Source organism: Rhea americana, unplaced genomic scaffold, assembly GCF_003343005.1.
Source record: "Rhea americana isolate MKP2758 unplaced genomic scaffold, rheAme1 scaffold_220, whole genome shotgun sequence".
Classification (NCBI taxonomy): domain Eukaryota; kingdom Metazoa; phylum Chordata; class Aves; order Rheiformes; family Rheidae; genus Rhea; species Rhea americana.
This window is the reverse complement of record NW_028186330.1, coordinates 664,588-689,720: the sequence shown is the minus strand read 5'-3', so window position 1 is coordinate 689,720 and position 25,133 is coordinate 664,588. Positions and strand designations below refer to the sequence as shown.

Here is a 25,133-nt window from a genome sequence, read left to right as displayed (position 1 = left end):
GCAAAAATGTAAAATGAGGATGCAATAAATCTATAGCACTTTGCTCTGCTATGTGACATTTTAACAATTTGCCCCAGTATTTGCCACTAGGTTTTTTTCAGCTGCATCCCTTCAACCAGTTATTATTCTGGACATGCCTGTTAGAAATTAAATGGGAAACTTTCCTCTGTCTCCCCCTTAGCATTTCTAAATTCATTGGCAAAAGTATGTTAGTGAGATTGCATATCTGTAAGATTACCGTTCAGTAGTGAGCTTATCATAGTATAACAATTTAGATGCAGTTAAGGCATGAAATACGAATATCATGCTCTGAATCTAAGGCACAGAGCTCCACAAATATGTCTATTTTAAATCCACTATTTTTACCCTCTCTTTTTGCATGCAGGGATTTCTCTATCATGCGCAACATGAAGAAATCAAGTGATGTGAGATGAGTCATTAAAGCCAAGTTAACTAAGTAAAGTTTTCTTAACTTTAGTGTCCTTCAAAGAAAGAACAACCAGGTCTCCAGCTTCTGCAGATCTGCCCCACTAAGTCTATGGAGCTACTCTGATTCGTGCCATCTCGGCAAATGGCTCTTAATTTAACAAGTAGAAGATCCATATCTGTTTAGTAAACCACACAGTTCACCATAAACTGCCAAAATACTGACCTACTAAAACGTTTCTGTTCCCAAAGACTGCTTTGAATTATCTTCAAAGCATCCTACTTATCCTACTTATTGTGGGATGATTAACTATGAGTTAATAGAGTTTTGATTTTGTTTGCTATTCGTTATCGTATACCTCTGATACTATCTGTTTATGTTGGTTTGTAACCRTTAAGGCACTCAGCTTTTTAGGGTAAGTGTTCTCCTGAATCTAGACTGAGTCAGAGCCTAAGAACTTGCATTTGTGTAACTGGGAGCACATCTTGAACCTTGGAACTTGCAGGTGGCTGTTGATCATTTTTACTTTTTAACCAGTTTTCTAAAGCTAAATGTACTGTCAAGAAAGCTGATTCTGATCACACCACCCCTTGCCCTCAGATTAAACTTCTGTCCTTTTTTTTTTTTAAGGCTGAAATAGTTCAACCTGTCTCTCATCACCCCTGCTTCCTATCCATAAGATACAGCTCAGCTTGGCAGGTTGGGACTTGCATCAGAAAAGTGTTGGCAGTTCTTTAAGTTCCTTAAATCCCATAAGGTAGCAAAGAAAACTACAGGAATAACTCTTAGGGAAAAAAAAAAAAAAGGAGATGAACAGTGAATGGCAAGAACTGTTTTAATGAGCTCACCTCCTGCTTTTACCTTCTTCTACTGTAGAATTCATAGTCCTTTTTCCTTTCTGCAGGCCACCTTTACTGTTGCGCTCGCATCCTGTGGGTGTTATTTTGTTGGTGTAAGAATATGCCAGCAATGATGGAGCTGGGAGCTGGGGAATAGTCCACCTCTCTGCCAGTGCGGGACTGTTCTTTGGTTATCCTTGAGCCCTCCAGCCACACAGGTTTAGATTATTCAGCTGACTCTGCTCCCACTACTCCCTTTTGGAGGTTATTCTGCAGTCTGATAGATGCATCATTAAGAAATGCAGGCAGCATTCCCCAAATTTTATTCCTTTAATTCCAGATTTGTGCACTTAAACAGTGCAAACGAACTACTCTACCCCACATTTATCCAACTTCAAGTATTTGGAGCTGATCTTTTCAAGAAGATTATAGACATTAGAGGCAGTTAAGGATCTAATAGATAAAAAGTTCCTTTGTTTTCGAGGACATACAAGTATATTTTATAATGCTTGTCGGAATTTGAGTCCCCTATGCTGTTCTGCTGAGAAGGAGGCAGCAACGATTATCCCAGCGTAAAAGGGTTTTGGTCGCGTGCTCTTATTCCTTGCTCCTCAGGGCATGGGGAAAGCATTGCGTGACAGGGCGACGTTGCCCTTCGGCTGGGGAAGGAACCACGACCGGGGCCTGGGCAGCTGCCGTAGGTGGGAGCCGCCCCGAGTTTGCCAGGCCTCTGGAAGAGAGTGGGATGATGTGAAAGGTGACTTAACCCTACGTGTCATTTCCTGTATGTCTGCGTTTTAGCCATGACCGGTGCAKCTCAGAAAGCATGATGTTTCACTCCATCCAGGTGGTTGGGAGGAAACTGTTTTCTTATTTGTAAGTTGACGCTAAAACAAATCCATAACTGACATTGCCAAACTGCTGCCTCTTGAGTAAGCTATGTTGGTTTTAATTTTTCTTTTTCTGAGAACCAATTTCACAATGAATTAATGCTTGTGTGTCAACGAGGGAATGCTCATTAGGAAAACCACTGATTTGCTAGGCCTTTATGCTGTATCAAATGACGGCGCTGGCGGTGTGCTGGTCGCTGCAGAATGACCGATATATTGTGTCACTGTTGGTAAAAACTCCATTTTGGAGACAGAGGTCTTATGTCAATACTACTGGTTTCAGCTCCTGCTCTGAGCCTGCTGTCTTCTTTGCTGTGAGTTCAAAGAACAGCCTTTTAGTAATAGTAGGGAAAACTGATCTCTTAGATAGTTCTTTTGGTGGTTCTATCCAAGCTATGTTTTTGTTCTTGATGTTTGAAAGCATTTTAAAAGAAACTGTGGAAGACAGGATGGGTACACTGGGTAGGACACGTATGCTGTGGCTAAGTGCTAAACCAAGAAACCTTGCTGTTTCTGGAAAAACAATCCTTAGCAAGAGGCTTCTTTTCCAAAATATATTGCATTTGGCACTAAAAGAGTTCCATTATGCTTGCAACACAACAGCGCCACAGTGGTCTCTTCTGCAAAACCTGTGTACACATGCTACTGGGGTTTGTTTCCTCTGCGTATCGGAGATCATAAAACTCTGGAAGTCATGTTTTGACTGACCTGTGTTAATTGCATGTTTTAGGAAGTTTGATCTATTGATTTTAGTGAAACCTGCTGAAGATTAAAACAAAAACAAACAAACAAAAAAGGAGTAGTTTGGTTCTGTTAGAGCCCCTGAATATTTGTGAGTTAGTTTATTATGTCACTGAAGCAAAAATGGGCTTGCTTTAAAGAAGCATTCATAGAAGAAAGAAGAGTTTTTACAAAAGATAGCCATTTGATACCCATGTAATCTCTCAGTATAGGTTGACTGAACTGCATCTTTGGAGCATAGCAGCTGAAAAAAAAATTTATATGCATTACAAGTATCCAAAAGGTTACGGCTGATAACATTGTATCCCAGCTTGAGTTAAATGTAGAGGAGACACAGGCTGTGCATTCTTTTCACAAATGCAATTCCCCCTGTATTCCAGAGAAGCTTCCTTTGCAGAAAGACAGCAGGTTTTGGTCCTGTGTAAGTCATGCGTTTAATACTGTTGTTAACTGACCTTCTTTCTTCTTTCTTAGAGTTTTATCTAGTTTGTGGTTCGATTTGTAAAATTATTTAAAAATGAGGCTACAACTGATGACTGACTGATGCTGCTTTCTTCACTACTAGGAAAGGAAAGTCCTCCGATTAGTGATGTCCCAGATGATGCAGATGAACCTATGCCAGTACCAGAGGACCTTTCAACTAGTACTGGAGGACAGCAGAACTCTAAGAATGAGAGAGTCTTGGGTAAGATGACTAGTCCATTCTGATAAGAAATATTAGTACTGTATAATCTTAAATAAAGCGCTAGCAAGCTGGTATATAGGCAGATCCTGTGCCTTTTCATCTTGTTTAGCACAGGATTACTCAAGTGTCCAATGCTTTTCGTGCAACTTTCTCTTTTGGAAAGGCATTTTGAAGGATAGTGAGCTTTCTCATCCCCAAAGAAGTCGGAAAGATCCTGCTGTTTATCTTATTTCTATAGCATAACTTGTTGCATGAAACTGCCGCCTCCACCCCAGGACAGATGGTTTTCATTCTACATAGAAAATAGAATGAAATATTACCTTAACTCAGATTTGATAAAAATTCAGTAAATTGTTGGGTATTTTTGTTACTATTTTTGCTATTTATTCAAATGTTATCTTGAATGTTACCCACTCAGATTTCTTGCGAATGTCAATTTAGAACATGCATGTTATTCACGTTTTAGATTCCAATGTCTGTTCTTCATTTACCCTTTTTTTAACTGGAAGAATTTCAAAAAACACATTTTATTTTCCTGGGTAAGTGTGCACAATTGATCAAGTCTGTTGGCTTTAAGCAAAATATTGCTTAGGGATGATTCTGCAAAATACTATTTCTTCTTTGGAATTCCAGAATCCACACCAAAATAGCTACACTGCTGGCTATTGCATGCATTAGCTCCCATATAGTCCACTAAAGCAAAACTAGACAATGTTACTGATGGGCATGGTGTTTGTTTACTAGAAAAAAAAAAGTATAATGACTCCCAGAATGCTGTGATTAATGCCCTGTATGATAAAAATATCAGGATAAGAGAAGAGAGTGAATATCTTTGTTTTCTCTGCATATTAAAATATTACTCCTCACTTTTATATTCCTATAGTTTGAACAAGGGCTGAAGTAGAAGAGTGTCTACAGTAAGACTGCAAGTTATTTGAAATGGTTAAGCCTAGGGAAGTTCAATAAAGGATGGGAGGTGGAAAAGGAGGTACAGAAAGTGAAATAACTGAATCAAATCAGGGTAGTATAGCAGTGGTGTCAGCTTTAGGAATAGAACATATTTCCAGCTCCCAGTGCTTCACTTTATTCACCATTTGATCCCATTTCCTAAAGAGGAGTGTAACGTTCAGCTACTACATGCATAGCTATTTACCTGAAGAAAAACCTTAATGTTTAAAAGCGCTTTTTAATAATCTAATCACTTACACTGTACTTTTTTTCTCAATACCAAGTTTCTTTGGCCAAAATCTTCCCTTTATTGCTTGTCTACCAACTCTGCAAAATGATTTACGTCTCTTTTCTCCCACAACAGCTAAAATCTGCAAAATACTCAACCCTTAATTTAAAAAAATCCCATGTTCAAAACCAAATAAACACACAGCATTTTTCTTTGAATTCATTTCACTTCACAAATGTAATACAGAACGAGCAATGATGTAGTTTATGTTTGCCACTGATGTAGTGGTTCTTCCAACAGTTCAATTTTTATTAAGATAAAGTAAATAGATATTAAAGGTTATTGTAATAAATGACGGAGAAAATATTATCCTTGGCATTCTAAATACAGTAAGTTCCATCAGTCCTCATTAGCTTTTCTCTGTGCACCCAGCAATAAAGCAGGTTTTCCTTGTCCCAACTTTGGCATCTTTTTCTGCAGCCACTCTCCCTAGCCATAGCAGTTTGCTTTAGAAGGGTCATGTTGTTGTAGTGAGACATCAACACTTGTCATCTTTGTCTTTTCTGTAAAGYTGCCTTCACTTTCACCTTTTCTAATGTTCCTTTTTCTAGCCTTCGCTTGGCTTTCTTCTGAAATAGAAAAATTATATTCTCCTATTTTTTGAACTGAAAAGTTATATTCACCTATTAGAAAAAAAAAAAACATGTCTAAACACATACATGAAATGTATCAAAAAGAGCATGATTGCTACGCACATTCTGGAGTGCTAACAGGGATTGTTATGAAATAAAAGTTTGCTAGTCACGGATTAACCAGTGTAATAACATGATATTCAGGAGTGTTTGGCCTATATTACCCCACAGATATATTAGAGAAGCAGGACACTGTCTTTCTATCGTAGCGGTCATACGGCCGCGTAGATGGGCTTTGTGGTGTGTGCAGCGCTGGCATCTCTAAGCCTGTCCAAAGATCTCTTTCTCATCTCTATTTATCACAGAACTTAGGTAGAAAAGGATGATCTTAAAAGGTGGTTTGAAGAGTGGTAGGTAGGCAATAAACTACTGTAAAGACCCACCAACTATATATACTTTATAGCAGGAAGATAACATATGGTCTGCGGTAATTGACAGGCGATGCACATGAGCAGGTACGACCGGGCAACGATTTTTCTCTATATGACTTTCTTAATGTCCCATCTGTTTCCTTCATGCAGAGGGAAGCCCCTGTGAACTTTGCTGTATTTCAGCATATAATTTACACTACATCCCACTTGATCTGCAACATCTTGGAATATCGGCTGTCCTCACTGCACGCACTAAAGCATGTTAGTTTGTCTCAGATGTGCAGATGTGTATTGAAAAGAATGACTAGGCTATGGAGCTTTTGTGCCTCAACTATTTGCCTCATCTTAGTAAAATTAGATGAGAAAACTGTTGTTAGTTTTAATTGGCTTATAAGACAGAAATGTTCAAATGACCGTTTGCTTACTCACATTTGTAGTAACACTTCATGAAACCTTTAACCTTAGCGTCAAAAGGTTGATTGTCTTTTTTCATGAACTTAGCATTTCAAAGATCAAAGATTGGGGGAAATAAGTTATTTTTAGAAAAAAAAAAAGATAGGCTCTAGCTCCTCCTTGTGTTTTCAAAAATCTTTCTTGCTTCTTCCAACTCTAGACTGAGAATTAAACTTGATGCTATGGACCTGATGGAAAGAAACATTTGAAATATCTTTCTGTCCTCTGAGAATGAAGCTACAGTGGATTTCATAAGTTACAMTACAAAATTTTCCAGATTTTCCTTGGGTGTCTTAAGTTTTTGAGTAGCTCACTTAAAATGACTAGGCAGGGTACAGATTTTAAAGGGAGGTGTTCAGAGGTTCATGAAAAGCATCCTTTCATTTGTCTCCCCAGGCAGAGGCACCCAATGCCTGAAATGCTTCTGACCAATGCAGAAATGATAAACGTGTGAAAAAGTAATTTGTGGAGTAAAGCCATTCAGAGTTTTTGGTAGTACGCCAAAGCAGCATAGCAAAGCAAAATGTTATTGAAAGATGTATTTTGATCACTGCTACATCCCTTTACTTCCTTGACAAGCTTACCATCTTTTTAATGTTGTAACTCACAGAATGCTATTATGTGTTAACCAGCTTCCTTCTGAAAACTCTATTTCTACTGCTTTGTCCACTAGACCTTCTTCCTTCCCCGTCCTCTTTTCTACCCCCGGATTTCATTCTCAGATTGATAAGACACCTGTGGCCTTCCCTTCCCTTCCCTTCCCTTCCCCTCCCTTCCCTTCCCTTTCCTTTTTTTATCTACTCACTCACCTGCTCCATGTTGCAAGATCTCTTTTTTTCTAGAAAACACTGGGAAGGCTTTCAAACAAGGGAAAGGTCAGATTTTCACAAGTCTTTAAGGCACTAGAGATTCTTACATCCATATGGGTCCATAAAACTCCTCAATGTCTTTAAAAATCCTGATCTAAATTATTTAGAAATATACATCCCACTCAAATCCTATTCCTTAAAGAATTAGTGCTTTGTAATATACTTTAGACAAGCAGACCTATTTCCTATGCTTAATATATAACATACAAGCCAGTTTAAAATATCTTCTGCTGATTCTCACTGCCCCCACTGAACTTTCAGGTTAAGTGTTGCATATATCTTATGTGGCTAATCGGTACTGAACATCCTGCACGTGGTAGACTGTTGCAGTTTAGGGTCATTTCTGCCTTAGGACTGTATCCTAATTAAAGCCATGTGTGCAAAGCCAATGATTCAGGTAGCTGCAGGGCAGACCCTACTTCATGCTGGAAAAGCTTCATATTGTAGTGGTAACATTTGCCTAAAAGAATAAACAGTACATTCCTTTATCCATACCTGCCCACACTGTAACTGGCCATTGATAGAAAAAAAATAATTAATAAATGAGACCAGCTCGATGTTACTGACCTCAGACAGAGGCTKTGGGTACAGGGCCTCCTCAGTACTGACATCTCTCTGATAGAGATGACCCTTTAGACTTCCAACATGTAAGGCATGGATTTCTTGCTGAAGAAAATGATCACAACCCTAGTTACAGATTACAGTAGGACGTGAAATTTGTAACACGTGCAAATATTATTCTTTCTGAGAGGAGAAGATGGGGAGAATTCACTTCACCAAATTGAACTGAAAGTGTTGGACAACTGGCAGAAGATGCCAAAGTCACAAGCCACTGTRGTCCTGGAGGTCATGTTTCTGACACAAGAGAGAACAGACTTATTATGAAGTTAGAAACTATTTGTTTAAAATAAAGAATATTAGTATGAGGAGAGAAGTTAAAAGGAAACATTTTTTTGACATTTAGTGGCAAGCATCAAAAGGACTGATCTTATCTCTCTCCCATAACACGGTTATTGCAGCAGAAGCCGTGGTAGTGACAGAACCTCAGTGCCCAGGTATCTCTGGGAACCTGGTGTTGCCTTCAGATCCTGGGTTTTCCCTAGCTGTCAGGGTCATCCAGAGGTGCTAACCTGTACCAATAACTAGTTACTGGGGCAGGCAAACATCCTCATTATCAGCTGCTTCAGTGCTTTTTTTCCTTAAAAGGAATTCAAGSATTTGACAGCAAGGACACAAGCACTGTTGAGGGGTCACTAGGCCAACCACAACAGCTTACCATTACATCAATCTGCTGCAACTCATACATAGCAGGGTGGAGGCAGAGTAAAAGTRTAGAAAGGCTGCAGATGGAGGGGACAAGGGAGAAAAGCCAAAAGGGGAAGTGCCCCACCCCAGCTTGCAAAATCAGTCCCTTTGCTAGAGACAGGTTCAGCTCACAGCTGTCCCGGCTCTTCGGCAGGGCAGGCAAGGGGTGGAGGTAGCTGAGCCTGCCATAGCTGAAGTGTTTGCACACTCCTCCTGTAGGAGTTTGGTGGCTATGAAGGTGTTGTGTATGAGTAATAAARCGCACATGTGTGGCATGTAAGCACATGGCATATCATCATTCAGAGAAATAACGTAACCTGGAGGGTTGGGTAATGTGTTTTACTTGCTTGGCTTTCAGATGTAGCTCTCTGTTGCTCAAAGGTGCGAAAGTGTGTAGAAGCTGATGAGCCTTCACAAATAATTGCTGATGAAGTCTCACCTAATGTAGTTCTCTCAGCCCCTGAGAGCAGAGAGAACATTTGTAACAATATGTTTTCGGGAGCTTTGAAAGTCGTTTGGGGTATGCAGATGAACCTCCGTAGTGAAGGAGGGCTTGCAAGTCCAACTGAGGAGACTTCTGAGAGTATTGAAAAACTTATTATTGATATATTTTAGGAACCTTTAAAAAYAGGGAAGTTGGGAATCTCCCCTTTCATTTGGTCTGGAGCACCCATTTCTAGACCCAAAGTACAATACCCAGCAYGGACAGAAGCTAGTGTGCTCTGAGAGCCTGCCGTTACGAAATTTCTGTTTTGGAAGGGAACCTAGGAAATATTTCTGTCAGGATTATATTCATTTTCTATGCAAAACTCTTCTGGGGATTTGTATAGAGGAGGATGGGGATGGGTTAGTGGAAGAAGGCGCATGATAAGTTTCATGAATGCCRTTGCATATGATGTGTGTATATATACCAGCCTTCAAAGGTATATTTTCCTCGTGCACAGTGTGGAGCAATGTGCGAGAATGAGATGCAGAAAAGGCAAATATGCAGGGCTACTGGAGAGCTGCCTTCTTTCTGTAGGCAAATTTCTTCATCAAATGCTGCAAATAATGGAGGGTGAACGTTTGCAAAACAAACTTGCAAGTGTTTTTCCAAAGGGACAGTGAGCCAGCCTGGCCATGAGAACTGCCATKCTCCTGGGGCATGCACCACTGTATTAGCTCAGTTAACTGAGTCTGTRCAGAGCAAGGCCTGTAACCAGGCAAATAAAATTTCACTTTCTGATATAATCAGAGGGAGTGATGAAATACAATCCTTCAGGATGGAGTTTATCCTAAAAAGAGTTGTACTTTTACAGCAATTTCTATTTTGTTTTACAAGGAGGTTTTCCACTTATCAACCTGTCCAGCRGACGGACGAATTCTGTTGCCTCAGTGTGGCCACATAATGCTGCAGGGGCCGGTGCAGCGATTTAGTTATTTATTTCCCCCCGATTTCTCCAAAGTCGTGTAGCTCTTAGAGCTGCGGCCGATTTCACGAGTGCCTGCTGGGTGGTGCCGTGTTTTCAGAGGGGAGTGCGTAAGCGTGAAAGAGACAGGGAAAGCCTCGATGCTGTGCAAGGTTTCTTTCTCTGCCGTTGAGAAGGCAGCGAGTGTTGTTTAAACTGGAGACAAGCAGCGTGTTTAGCAATGTGGCTTTTAAGTACGGATACTGAGCCTGCTGATCTAATCTGCAGTTAGAGGAAGTTGTCTTTATCTGAGCAGAAGAGATGTGCTTCAGCGATAAGCCCCGTTCGAGCTCGGGAGTTAAAATTATCTAGCAGGATCTCAGCCGTGGCTGCAGCACGGCTCAGACACATGGGGCTTTGGCTGGAAGTGGGACATATTTTAAGCTGGGGAGGACCTTTGTAACTGCAAATTGCTAAACCTCAGCTTATTTTGGGGGAATGACTCTGCATCATGGGCTTGGATGGACCTTCCCACCAACACCCATCTCTTTATTCATGATTATGTGGCGTTTACTGCTTGCTGTAGGCTTGCTTTTTCTCCTGCCCGAGTTGTCATTCAACCGGGTGCTCTTCAGGCTAACTGGGGGACGGAGGCGCAGTGTAAGGAGTGGTGCCACCACCGCTGTTTTGCATTTCTCCGGGCTCTTCTCCTGTTTCCGTAACTTCACCTCCTGTTCCAGTGCCTCGCCGTGAGAAGCCCATTTTTGGCTGCAGGCAGCCTGCAGCCTTGCGAGCCAGGGKGGGAAAGCAGCCCAAAGCAGGTTAGACCTGCAGCGTGCAGAGCGAGATGCTGTCCGCCGCCCCTTCTGTCCTCACTACGTGAACTCTGCGTTGTGAAGATGCACAGAGGGTGAATGTAATTCCTGGCAAAGTAATCCGTTTGCTGTGAGCTTCGCTGTCCTTGTTTTCTACATGGTTTTAAGTTAGGATCAGTGCCTAATTCCTGATTCCTTCAGTGCAATTGTGGGACGTGGTTCCCAGAAGCATTTCGGTGTCTAAGTCACAGGGACAGCAAGAAACTAAGTTACCCTTCCACYGTCAGCCAGCGTAGTGCCATGCGTACCTGATAGGATTGCTGGAAGTGAGCAGAGTCCCACTCCCTCTTTGATTGCAGTGAGATTTCAACTCTGAAATGCCAAAATCCATATCTAAAAAGGGGAGTAATTGTCCCGTTGAAGGTTTATAGAGTTGTGGAGAATGCAGAGCAAACACAGAATTTCTGTCAATTTACAAGGCTATTCCAAAAATAAAAGAATAAAAGTCCATGTTTTGCTTCATTTCCTCTCTTTTTGTCCTCTCCCAAATATAGTCAAAAATTTTATTTGAGAAGTGTAGTAAATGTAGCAGAAGTGGAGAAGTGTAACAGAATGAGTTGTCTTCCACTCTCCCAAGCCATACATCAGAGTTCAAAGAGAGAGGAGGAAAAAAAAAATTTAAGGGACTCAGTACCTGCTGCTGTACCAAAGAGTAAGGAGAACTTAATGTAAGCCCGTTCTTTTTATTCTGGAAATATTGCTTCTGAGGAAGTTGCTCTTACCAGAGTTTTCAGCAACTTCTAGACTATTTTATGGAAGTGCATTAAACCCTGCCTGCTCTATGACCCTTCCTTTTTAAAAATTGTAAGGAGCTTTAACAGGACTTGCTTATTCCTTTGTATAGAAGAGAGTATCTGCATGTGATTTTACCCTCCATGTTAAGTAATGTAACAGAAATATTTAATGCAATGGAAAGGTGTATTTTAGCTAAAGTTGGTGACACTTTCAGCTCATGTTGCAATTTATAGAAGAGGAAATATTCATTCTCTGTATTTCATCATTTAAAAGCATCCTGTATTTGTAAGAAGCTGTGATCAGACAACATCCCCACTATGGATTTGAACTTCCCAAATCTTTAGTGGTTTTTATGTCTTTTTTTCTTCCATAAGCTAAGAGCTTTATGTTCTGATTTTTGGTGAGGGTACAGGGTTTTTTGGAGGGAGGAGATTGATCCCTTCCCGTACACAGTACTGTGTATCTCAACATTACATGGACAGAGTTATTGGGCCTATTTTTTCCTGCTGTGAATAAGTTTTGCAATGCTCGGAAGTGGTGGCAGTGGTTGGTGTTGAAGTGGGATGGTTTCATTAGCGCTGAAATGGGTAGTGCCAGCTAGGGAACACCGCCGTTTCTGCTCCGCTCACACTGGCTGTGTGCTTTAGAGAGATCTTTCCAGCTCTTTCCATATGGGAATTTCTTTTCATGGGAGAAGAAAACACGTGCACATAAAGAATTCAGCACAAAAAATGTATTTGCCTTACAGTGAGATTGGCAGAGTGGTCTGAGACCTGCTGCTTGCGTTTTGTGCCAAGGGAAAACTGACAAATGGAAGGAAACAGCTCTGTGGCTGAGGGAGTGTTGAGTTGCCCGTGATTGCTCTCCACCCCAACATGCTAGCTGCCTGTGTGGGTAATTTGGGCCACAAATTTCTCTGCCTCTTCTGAGAAGACCACTTGTCCTCTCCCGTTCCCCTCCAGTCCCTCAACTCCCTCACTTGTGGGTCTGCCTGCATGGAAGTKCACAGCTCTGGTTTCCTGTGGCTGGAGCCACCAGTGCAGACCTGAGACTATTCCTCCAGTATTGACATKACATTATCACAGAGGCACCTGCCTTTTGGATCAGGGTTCATCCTGCTTCCTTCCAAAATCCAAATAATGTTGTAACTGACACATCATGTWGCTCAAAGTTGGAGGGGGAGGCAGGGAAGTCTGGTGGGCCAGTGTGGTTTTTGGGCTTTGCAGGTGTGGACCTACCCTGCAGCATTTTGTCTAGCAGTCAAATAGTAACTACACTCTTTTGGGGAGGGGTTGAGCTTCCTGCCCATTTGTCCACATAATGGCAAGTAGAAATAAAAATGAGGAATGTTAAAATGCTCGCAGAAGACCAGTTTTGGAGCCTAWCGTGAAAAAGTCAAGGAATGAGTAATGGTAACGAGGCATTACCTTTGGCAGGAGCACGTTTGTTTAATCCTACTGCTGCATTGCTGGTAGATCCTACTGAAATTGGTATCCTGTCATGGGTTTATAGCAGTGTTAAGTGGAATTTTTTCTCTCCTTGCAAAACAGACTAGAGAAGTCTCATTTTGTTTGTTCTATAATTACACATTAATGAGTCTGTACATTTGCTATACACTCTTACCATTGCTAATAAGCTCTTTTCCTCTGTGCTGTGAAAGAGACTGATTTATACAATGCAYGCTTTAGCCTTTGATGTTAAAGATCCAATGCAAAAATATGTTTCATTTCTAAACCTTTTTTTTTTTGCGTTAAATCTTTGCTTCTCTTTGATACTCCCTTTGAAGTTTGAAATGGCAATAAGYTTTCCAGTCACAGGGAACTGTTTATTCCAATGTCCTCTCTCTCTTAAATGTGCATGCACACACATATACACAGGTATGTATACAGATAAGACTGTGTTTTTCTGCACATACAGAATTATGTGCCTGCAAAGTCAAATTCCTCTGTRTGTGTACACATGTGGAAAAGACTGAACTAGAACACACATACGCAAGATAGCATTTCTTTTGAAAGCTGAGCTTTTCATTTTTTTGAGGAGGAAAGAAAAGGCCTATCAACTGTGCATTCTGCAAAATAAAATCATGCAATAAAAATAAATTTTTCGAGCCTAAAAGAGGAAAAGGTTAGTTCCTGCTAACTTGTCTGTATCCCTGTAAGAGACCTAAGTGTAAATTCCAYTTGGGAAGTGGGCAGCAGCTGAGGAAGATACGTTTGTACCCCTTGTGGCTTTTGTAGTCTCTTTGGAGCTACCAGGCCCAGGAGCCTTCCTGTTGTGAAGGCACAAAGGGTCGTAAAACTGAACGGACAAAAAGAAACTCATGAAAAAAGGAGTTGGGGAAAGGAGAAGCAAACTCAGTGCAACATACCGCCTCTAAATCCTGTCTGCCCACGTTCCTCACCGCTGCGGTACCAAGGAGAGTTTGCGTGCAGCACTCCTAAGCCCCATGACGTTGATTTAGAGGTGACATTTGCTATTCTCTCTCATGGCAGTGCTAGCTCAGGGGATGCAGGGGTGCGTAGGCTCTCTGGGTGCTCGCCTGGCAGCATGACAGCCCGAGGATGGCAGGCACCCAAGGGCAAATTGYCCTGGACCAGGACACCTTTGGAGCCACGGGAAGCCTCCAGTGTCCCAGGAAAGAGTTTCCCACTGGCAAAGCCACTGCACAGAGAGTGAATGCAGCAAAATCCCCACCTCTGTCTCCTGAAAAGCCATTGAGGAATTTCCTCGGCATCTCGTTTGAGGAAAGGCAAAGTGCAGTCCCCTGCAGCAAACAACACTGCACTCACAGACCTGCACACACTCTGTGAACGCTCCTGATGTGAACAGTGGTGGTTTGGTTACCTCTAATGGGCATCAGTTTAAGCATTGTTCGTTCCCTTATTCAGATGTTTTATTCATTTAATTTCTTGCAGTGTCAATGGGATAAGGTCTCTAATGGAGAGTGAGGCATAAGCTGATGAAATGGTTACTTCAAAAGATTCTTTTACCTTACGTTTTCCAGTCATTAGCCATATTTGTTTTAAAGATCTCTGTACTAACCTTAGCATTGCACAGTGAAGCTTTGGGAGATGTCTAGTCCTTAAAATCAAGGGATGGATGACTGATGTATTGAAATAATCCCATAGAAAATGCAGATAAAATGTCTTGTGTCTCTTATTTGAGATACAGCTTTACACTAAAAGCAGATGCATGCCCAACTTGATAACTTGCTCAGAGATGTTTCAGTAGCTAATTGAGCAGATGAGTGCAAAAGAATGATTAAAAGAACAACTGTAACAGACACAGTGAAAGACCTTCTGATCTCCCCATCACAGAAAGCAAGAGTGATATTTAGGGAATCTCCTATGCAAGTGTTGAGGAGCTACAGCTGAGTGCAGAATATAACCCTTCACAAAGGCTAGGCTGGTTGAGCAAAATGCAGTCCCCAGCCTTCCTGTGCAATGACTGGTGTTTGCTGTACAATCTTTTCTATTTTTTCTTTCCCCTCTCTTTACCCTCAGTGAGATCGAACACAAGTAGTTATTTTACTTACCTACTTCCTGAGAACAGAGTGATCCACACATTCTGGGCTGTGGGTTGTGTTTTTCACATTCAGGCATAGGATGGGAGTTCATCAGATAGCAAATGGGGAGCTCTAGCAAATCACACATTTGCATCAGCAGAAGCAAATTTCACAAGACTTGCTGGGAACGTTTGCCACAGCATGCCACGGTCCTGCACGAATAACAGCCACGGCACATTCATTTGATAAAGCAATGGCAACAGAAAATGAAACTTTTAACGTTTTCTTTTACAAATACTTGAGAAGCACATTTTACCCTTAAGGCATGAGCCTGTGGCTCACATCAGCTTTGCTGGGACTCCACGTGTGAAGTGGAAGTGAGAAGACTCTCGAGTGGTGAATGAGCCATGTTTAGTTCGTCCTGGTGCAAGGAGAGCTCTAGGCACAGCTGTGGTTCAAGTGCTTGTCATGTTGCCTTACAATTCCCAAGAGTCTGAAGGCCTGCTGGTAAGATACAGGCATCGTTTGGAACTGAGCACCTAGCATGCCCTGAACSATGCTGTCGGTATGGTTTAGGCTTTTATGTTAGACAACGGCACTGACTCCTTGCCTTGAGATCCTCTCCTCTCAATGAARTGTCACTGATTGGTCGGTTCCATATTTTTTCCATGATTGCTGACCAGTTTAACCAGCTAAAGATTAATTTTGTAAAGGCCAAGTCCACACACTTGCTGTAGCCTGTAGCAAGCTGCCTGGGAGTGACCTGGTTTAGCCTATATGACCAGCAGGTCAAATTGTATTTTTGGATATACATCTTCCCAGATAGTGGAGTTAGCAGGATTTAATTTGCTTTCTGGACCTCACACTGTGCAGTGCAGGTCTGGTACAGATATCAAAGTTCACCTTGGCTAATAAGAAATAGCAGCTTCTGCGGGGCTGCTTTGCAGTTCCGTGGGGAAGGTTTTTCATCCTTTTCATTTGCCTCACTCTGAGTCCAGCCACTCAGCCTAGGTGTTACCATGAAGTTTAGGTGCATTATGAATCCTGGCTTAGTAATAAACTTAAAGTTCATGGGAAGGAAGAGCAACATAATGTATAATATCCCTGTAGCATATTAGGCTATTTTTCATGTGACTAAGCAGCCTAGCATTTTTACTTTATTTGCACTGAACTTGGGAATGAACTTAGAGACATTGCTCTAGAGAGAAACTAATCACTGTACAAGTTGTCCTTTCAGAGCTACAACTGGAAAAAAAAAGAATTCTTCTTCAAGAAGGATATCATTTTGAGTCTTGTCAGTTCTCAGATCTTGACTTCAGTGTCGTTTCCTTAAACAAATACACACATTTGTATTTAAATTCCTGCAGAATCAGAACTTCAGAGTTTTAAGTGTCTCACTGTCAGCCCATATCTGTCATCCTAATAGGCTGGGTCACTATCARGTAAAAATGGCAACATGGAAAACATGGGTGCACAGCAGAAGGCTTTTGTCAGACACTCCCAATCCTTCAGGTTTCCTAAACCAAAAATAGCAAAGTAGTTTTTGTTATTTTGCAGTGTTTGAAATGTGCTTTAGGTGTGAACTGAGCAGGTGCTTCAAAAAGCCATAGGAAGATTCATGCGAATAAAGGCCACTGACACTATTTAGAACATGTGAATAAGAGCAGAGAGGAAGCTTGACAAAAGCTTTGCCTGCTAGACACCTTCAGCCATTCCATAAATGCTAAAAGGSCAGGAAATGTCAATTCAGATAGTCTTAACAGATCATGAACACTCACAGGAAGCCAAATTTTGATCACTCTCTAAATGCCTGACACTAGTTTTCATTATTTTGTTCCACTTCTGCCTGATTGCAAGTCCAGTTTTCACATTAGCTGGATAAAATTACTCTTAATGTTTATGCAAGACTGGAGAAGGAGGTAGAATTAAGCTTTCGATGTTTCTAGTGCTGTTTTTCTCAGATTGTTTTGTTCTTACTGTCTACGAATTTGTCTTGTAGCATAGGGTTGCTAGAAAAAGAATAGTGCTCCATTGCTCTAGATACTACTCAAACACCAAAAACATGCCCCAAAGAGCTTACAATCTAATTAACGTTTTACTGATTGATTAATTAAGCCTTACAATTCCTGCCCTGAGGTAAAGGTTTGGTAGGACACAACCAGATGTAATTAATCAGTCGTGCCTTAGCATCTAAACCATAATGTGTATTCTGGGCAGCAGAGAACAAATTTGTTTTTCTAATAGCTGCAGCAAAATAGTCAAGTGTGTTTTTCCACTATGCAGTGGAACTGCTGTGGCACAAAACATTCATAGTCTTCTGCTCTGTTTTAAACAATACGTCTCCTTAACTTAAAAAGTGAGATCTAAAAGYGTAAAACAGGTAAACTTAAATAGATAACAGATTTCATGATGTTAGCTGAGAGAGTCAAGTAAGTTTTGGTAGTGAATGATGAGATCATTTTGGAAATCAGAAGCATCATAGGAAATCATTTCTTCCATGAGTTTTAATTAGTCTAGCTCTTAAACTTCTGGGAAATGTAGAGGGTTGAATTCTAGCGCTGCGTCTGATTAGTACAGGGTTGTGCTAGTGCAGTGACTGGAATCACAGACTGGCACTGGCATGAGAGGAGAGAATGAGGCTGCTGGTTGTGTCAGGAAAGRCAAGTGAAGAGGAAGTTTGAATATATGCCCAAATTAGCTTAACTTTCAGGGATTCCTGAAATCTTATCCAGGTTTATTTTTTTCTAAGATGCTTCTGAAAATCTTTTGCATTGCAAAAAATACTCTATTTATTTGGASTGAGATTTCACACCTCATAACTGAGCATGTATGAGAAGAGCTACAGAGCTGAACTGGTGATAACGTATTTTTSAGTGTTTAGTCATTTCCTACAATAAAGGTACAGGCTGAGCTGGGCTCTTGTTTCCTTTCTCAGACCCCCAGCTTCTGCCATGCTGGTTGCAGTGCAGCACAAAATTAAAAACTGTTTTGGATACTTTAAATGGCTCTACACTATTTTTTCTCGAGGTAGTTACCTTTAGGACTTTTACATCTCACTATGAGTAGACAGGCAGTACACGAATAGACCAGCTGAGAGAAGTTACAGCTTCTTTCCTATTTCTGTATCATTGGTAAGGAAGAAAAAGCCTGCTTGTTGTCCTCGAGCAATTGAAGGTGAAGGAGATCTGTCTGAGGCTTCAGCCCCTTGGTCCCTGGCAGTTATGGATGCAGACACATTTTTCRGGGTGGGCTATAAAAAGAGTATAAAAAGAATATTTTGTATAGTTATGTAGGCACTTTACAGATTACGGTGGCATTTTCACAAATAAGGTGACAAGCACATGGCCAGATTTCAACTTCATGTGTTAGGACACTTGTGAGGCAGGCAGCCAGATACAGGAATCGCTCCAGACAACAGCACAGCCACTGAGTTTCCTCATTTAAAAAAAGTCTTATTCCCACTAAAAAAGAATTAAAGACTGTACAGATAGGGAAGTAAGGGCACATGATGAATTAAGTGCCTTTCCCATGGCCACACAGGAAGTTTGTGGCCAAGCTAGGAATTAAACCTAGATTTCCTGAGTCCAGATCCAGTGCCCTGCCCTTCTCTGAAGCAAAAAAATTTTGTTTGTTATCGAATTCTCTGTAGGCTGAAGCAGAAGGCTACTGTTTGTGAGGATGAAAGTTGTTGAAGTTAAGTACTATTTATAATCAGTGAGAAACTGAGAATAGTCCTGGACCAAATATTGCCAATTGCTATTGCTATTTGATGTTCTCTTTTTCCAAGTTTACATCAGCATAAAAATCCCCTTGTGGTATTGCTCCTTAACCAAGCAATCAACTCATTCCTTTCTTTATGGCTAGGATCGCAGTACAGGCCAATGCTTGGTCGTTTCCAGCTGTCCTGGTTTAACAGTAAGTAGCATTATGACTGTCTTGACAAGAAAATAATCATGTTTCTGCTTCTTTTGCATGACATTTCTCATCCAAAATCAAATAGAAAAAATGCATTCATTTGCTGTGGAGAACATCCATAGCTAAGTATCATACACTTTTGGCTTGACATAACTTTGTTTCTTGAATATTGTCTTTGGAAATTAGGAGAGGCTGCACTGAAGTTAAAACCAGACTAGAACYGGTAAAGCCAAGAGCAGTCTGGTCATGGCCCTCAAATCCAAAATACATGTCAGCCCATTTTTGTGATAGGTAAGAAAAGACAATCTTGGCAAAACCTGCACAATGCTCATAGTATCCCTCGTATACATGCACATGAGTCTGCGCACACAGGATCAGCACTTACTTACTTCTGAATAGTACAACTTGGTCACACTGCCATCTCTAAAAAATAAGGCAGTATATAAGCTACTTTAATGTCAAACTGCAGATACTGTTGCTACATCAATAGGAGAGGAGAAGAGTAAGGATTGTACCATGGGAAATGCAGCCCACAGCCATAATGTCTAARGGAATATTGAAATTTGTGAGAGGAGACTTAATTCCTTCATATGCGCTGCATTAATCTCTCCTCTTTTGTGCACATTGCAAAATATGTTAAGTTTTGCCAAAGAKCTAAATAAGGACTGAGTGGCCCAGCAGAATCTCCTAATTCACAGGTAGATAGTAGGGGAAGCAGCAGACCTTGTTGGTACTCTCTGTGCAAAAGCGTTTCAAAGAAAGTGCAGCCTCACTARTACCGACTTCTTATCACTTTGTGACAGCCTCCTTTGTGGGGGAATAGCCGCAAAAAAAGTTTTAAAAGAGCTCTTCCAATAGGGTAGCTTTCACGCAGAGATGAGCAAATAATAATACCACAGTACACCTTTGTGTAACACTCCTGTCTTCATTTATGTACAGGATTTCACCACTGTCTTCCTGAGAAACTACACAATTCAGTTAGCCACCGGATAAGATAAAGACTGGAGCTTGAGTCAAAAGGGATGCATAACTGTTAGTGTTGTGATGTCTGTAGAAGGTCATTTCTCATGTTTTACTTTTTACTCATGCCTTTATCAGACAGATCCTTGCTGAAAAGTCCCTGAGACCAAGAGAGTGTGAAAAACTRGGCCCTGTTCCCTTCTTAAAGAGGCTCACACTCTCTTTTGCCAGCAAATGGAGAAGAGAAAATTATTCATGTGAATTTCAAACGCTCTTTGATCCAGCCAAGTTTCATTTTGAATTGGTAGGACAGAACTGTACGTGATCTCAGTGGAAGGACTTCCTAGGCCGGCTGCTCCATCCCCTAGCAATCGGGCAGGATTGCCCAATTAGGCAATCCGTACACTGCTTTAGCTAATTTCCTTCTCTACTTTTCCACTGCTCCGTCCTCGGGGGCTGCCTTTGGCAAATCATAGCATTGCCTAATCAAGCCTGCTGACCGTGAGGCTAGGCATTATGAGAGCTTCTCTTCGTGTTTGATTTCCCTGTTCTCGGAGTGATTTGAGGAGGCCATACCCTTGCTTGCTCTGAAGATAAGTGCTATGTACCCTTATGCTGGTTCAGTTCTGGTGAAGTCCAGCTGCACACAGCGCAGCACAGCTCAGTAACTGGCTTAACGTAGGTGGGGAGGGGAATATAGGTCAAGTGAGTGAAAGTCAGAGAGGAGTGGTAGTCTAAAAGATTGCTGCAGAGGCAGAAAAAGCTACGCCTGTATATTTTTTTGTTTGTTTTATTGGTTTTTTTTGCTAAGCCACTAAGTATAATTCCTGGTCTGTGCTTCCCTTTCTGTCACTTCTCCATAATTCTTAGCATTTCAGTTGGGCTGCTGTCTCTCGGCTGCTTCCTCTTTTCCTGCTTTCCTATATTTCATTATTTGCACTTCTTCCTCTTCAAGTGCTTTTACAACAGAGCGAGGAGGATGTGGAAACCAAGTTACAATATGACACACAAACTGCAGTGTCACAATTGCAGCTACTTGGTTTCACCTCTGGGAGTGTGCAGAAGCAGGTCAGGGCAGAGAGTGTGGGGTAGGGGTCGGGGAGAAAGAAGGGACAGATTTRTACATGAGGGAGGAAAGGGACATAGATTCATGAAGTTTCTGGCTCAGGAACTTGGGATGATGTCTTTCCATTTATCTTAAAATAATCCCAAACTGGATTATAGTTGTTTCCTTGAATACAAAGGAGAGATGGTAGTTTGTGGCAATTAATGGTCTGCACACGATACTGCTGCCACAGAAAAGAYGTAGCCCCAATGCACCTTTGTACTTGCCCATAGAGTGAGACCCTAAAGATGAGCAGAAATCTAGGCCTGTATCATGCACAACTCACAGCAATAGCAAAGCCCTTTTGACAAAAATAAATAAATAAAAACCACATGCACATGCATGTACACATGTGCACGTGTGCACACACACACACACACACACACACAGAGAAAATACCTTCTTTATAATACTTCTGTGTGTGTGTGAAAGTGCCATAGATGAAAATGAGGAGGTATTCTAGCTTTCTTGAGATATCAGGCAGCTGGGAAAACTTGTTTTCCCGGACTTTACTCCAGTTACTTCACAGTACATTAATCAGTGACACTTGTTTCTTTCTTTTGCCTTTTTTTTTTTCCTTTTTTTCTGGTGTCTCCTGAAACCTTACAGCTCAATTGATTTAAATACATATCTTAGGAACCGATGTAGGACTTGCTCCAGACTTGTAGGCCATGGCAGATGCTAAGGAGATAAACAACTGTGGGTTGGGAGGAAATGGGTAATATGTCCAGACTGCTGTGTGTGTTTGTGGAAGGAATTAGAGGAACAGTAGATAGAGGTTTCCTGTTAAGCCGGACAAGGGGGAAGCTGTGATGTTTCTCAGCTATGGCTGCGATGGGACTCAAGTTCAACAGCATTCTTAGTGTGGGTTTGGGTTTCCCCCCTCCCCAAAGAAGCACAAGTTGTCTTAAAAGTCTAAATACCACTCAAAGTCAAGGAGATTTGAGCTCCCAAATCATTAGATACTTTAAAAATACTCTCTGCCACTTTGCAGTTGCTTGCACACTGTTGAGTGCGGCAGTGGAATAGTCTTCCTCTGCTGCAAATTAGGAAGCAATGAAGCAATGCCTGAACCAGCTCTGGAGCTCTGAAACCAGAATACACCAGTTCGTGCTATTTTTGTTAACTACTTCTCCACTGATCATCTAAATCAAATCTAGCCTACATATTTAATAGCATCAGGCTGCCTTTGGTCACTTCCTACAAACCAGCTTCCAAAACCTTCAGTTACTTACCTGAAAGTTTCTTGAAGCAGTTCCTTCTTGCTGGGCCCAAAATGTGTAGCACATTGAAAATTATCATTCAAAATATGTCAGGATTGAATAAGTAAAGTGGATTGTTGCTGGTTGCACAGTTGCTTTCATATATAACTCTTGCTTTCATGTAAAACTCATTAAATCTCATTAAATCTTATATTATCACATAATAAGCCTACACTATAGGTTGCCTTTACAAGTTCGGGCAAACAGTTTCTGATAAACTAACAAATGCATGTCTTCACACATGCTGAACAGAGGTTGATCCTGATTATCACAGGTGACTAGATGCCCAGAGTTTAGATATGGAGCTGGAAAGAGTAGCCTGATTTTTCAGTGATCAATGTTTTCCAGGTTGAGCTGTGTTTTCTGAAAAACAGGTTTCTTTTAGTGTCTCAAGTTGCGTATCTCCAAAACATTAGTTGCTTTTTAAACAATCTTTTGTTGACAAACAATTATTAAATGATTGATAGACTCATTAAAAGGAGTGGAAGAGTTCAGAGAAATTCAAGCAATGTCTGAATGGCATTTAAATCATATTACGTTATTTTGTACTCTACTTCATCCAGAAATGAAGGCCCTGATCCAAGAATTTCTGTGGTCTGACTTATGTAGGTTTTACCTGATCATGATAGTCAGTTTTGGGCTATTACAACACTAAAGTCTTCAGTGATGCTGTTGGAGATCATTTAATTCAACAACTGTTATTGTGAAAGCCTTTATTGATCTATCCATGTTAAGAAAATGATTACATGTTGATACAGTATACTGATACTCAGCATAGTGATTGTTTGTGACTGTTCGAAGATTGTGATCTTGACTGTATTTCCAGTGGGTATCAAACGTAAGATTACTCATTTAAGAGAGTAGTGAATAACTTTTAACGTCCTTTTACATTCACCAGCATTAAAGCACTCTTGGAGATTTGTTCAGGGTTTTCGAGGAAGGATTTCAGTGGATTGGAATATTGGCCTTTCTCATCCAAAGGCATGATGATACCTGCACCTGAATCCCATCTAAACCTCAACTTTGAGTTCCCTTCTGCTGTACAGTTCCTTTCTGATTTTGGAGAATATCCTTCTCGATAGGGCTAGGACCTGCTGCATTCAGTAGTTACAAGTCATATCTGAAGTAGGCACGCTGGCAGAACAAAGCTAGAAAGTTCACACAAGTTTGACCCAGTTTGGGTCTGATCTCCTTCCTGAACCATTTTTAGGTCAGAGTAGCTGCAGTGATATTTATAAACTCCCTGTAGCTTACTTATGGCCTCAGTGAAATAAAGTTTCCCAGACAGGGCTCTTTGCCTTCTGTGACCACTAATGACCAGGTGCCCGTCATAACTTCGGCAGAATTGTATCAGCTTATCACACGTGAATATTTGGCCCCGGGTGTACAAGTGCCCTAGCTGTGAGACTTCGTGCTGACCTCATTTGCATTTGTGTAACAGGGATGAGAGAGGGAAGATTGTTCTTCTTTCTTAATGTAGTATGTTCTTCGTATAGAAAATTCTTCAGTTTTTTTCCACCCCTTTCTGAGAAGTTGGGGCTGTAGCCTTCCTTCTGAGTCAGCTGTTACAGAAAGTCAGTGAATTCTAGATTATTCTCTTAGCATTGTTTTCAAAGGYCCAAGGAAACAGTATATACAGCATTGCAATTGTTGGATGCCTCACAGAAGAGAAAATTACTTCAGACATGTCTTCTCATAGTGTCAACATGGCTAAGGTTGGATTGTGTTCAGGGAAGAGGAGAACAAGACAATGCAGACATTAAAAATGGCAAAGGAAGCAAAGAAAGACAAGAAGTCTCTTACAAATTTGGACTGAACTGTGTTTGCTGATTTTCAAGATGATCCAGATCTTTGAGTCTTTGAAAGTCTCTCGTCATTTCAGCCCAGAGGACAGGTTGCCTGGAGGGAACTCCAGATGACTATAGCAAAGCATTGACTGTAATACGTGGTGGAATGTAATGTATAGTGGGAAAGAATTCTCTTTGTRTGGACATTTTTCTTCTTGGGGGTTATCTGGCATGTTCATAGTCAGAGAATTTGTTGAGGATTTGTGCAGAACTGTTTATGCTTCTTCCCCAGAAGGTGCAGTTTAAGGTTTCCTTTCACTGGCCTGTTGAGCACACTGTAATCACATAAACAACAGTTTACATTGCAAAACATTCTGGCATTATTTCTACAACCTGAGAAGGGAAAAAACTTTCAGTAATGTCAGATAGAGACTCCTGGAAAAATAACAAGGCAGTCAGGATGARCAGGTCTAGAAGAGGCTGCCTCAGAATTATCTTCTGTGCAAGTCCTGAGGGAGATCATCTACTTTATCACTCATAAAAAGATGACTGTGCTTGATCTTCTATAGCCTGGAATAAGTTTCCGGTATCCCTGAAGCTTTTCACAATCTGGTGGGGGGGACACCGAGGACTRTGCTCTGCAATTTGTTTTGTATGTAGGCAAGTTGAAAAAGTTGTCATAAAATGTACCTCCTCAAGTGCTGAAAAGGCAAGATCCCTCTCCATTTCCATCTCTGACCTCTTCTCARAAGAAGAGTCTAGAATGGCAGCGGAGAGCGTTGCCACAATGCACAAGGCATCCCCCAGACCTAAACACAGCTGCTTCATCTAATTTTAGATCTACTAAACCTCTGACAGCTGAGGAACTTATCGACAGTGGTGTAAAACAGCACATAAGGCATCATCACACTAGCTAAACAGTCCCTGGTAAAATTTCCTGCACCCATCTGGCTGGTAGTGAAGGCACGGTAGGTTGAATGCGTGAATGGGTGGGCGTGCGAGGGCCTGATCCTGAGCCAGGTGGCTCTGCGCCGCTCCAGTGACAGACAGAGCTAAAGACATATGAGCAGTTCACTGAGCTGGAGCATGGAAAGGGGAAGGTGTGCAAAGGCTAACTTTGCATTCGGGTAAAGGCAAATTTAGGTGCTCTGA

General features: G+C 41.2%; 1 protein-coding gene across 5 annotated transcripts in view; it reads left to right on the top strand.

The window, feature by feature from the left end:
• IKZF1 (IKAROS family zinc finger 1) overlaps positions 1-25,133 on the top strand; it is a 63,985-nt gene that overhangs the window by 11,882 nt on the left and 26,970 nt on the right. For all 5 annotated transcript variants that reach the window (XM_085305473.1, XM_085305472.1, XM_085305471.1 and 2 more), the window contains one exon: positions 3,463-3,582. In XM_085305473.1, coding sequence (XP_085161599.1) covers positions 3,463-3,582 — 120 coding nt within the window. The remainder of the gene's footprint in view (positions 1-3,462; positions 3,583-25,133) is intronic.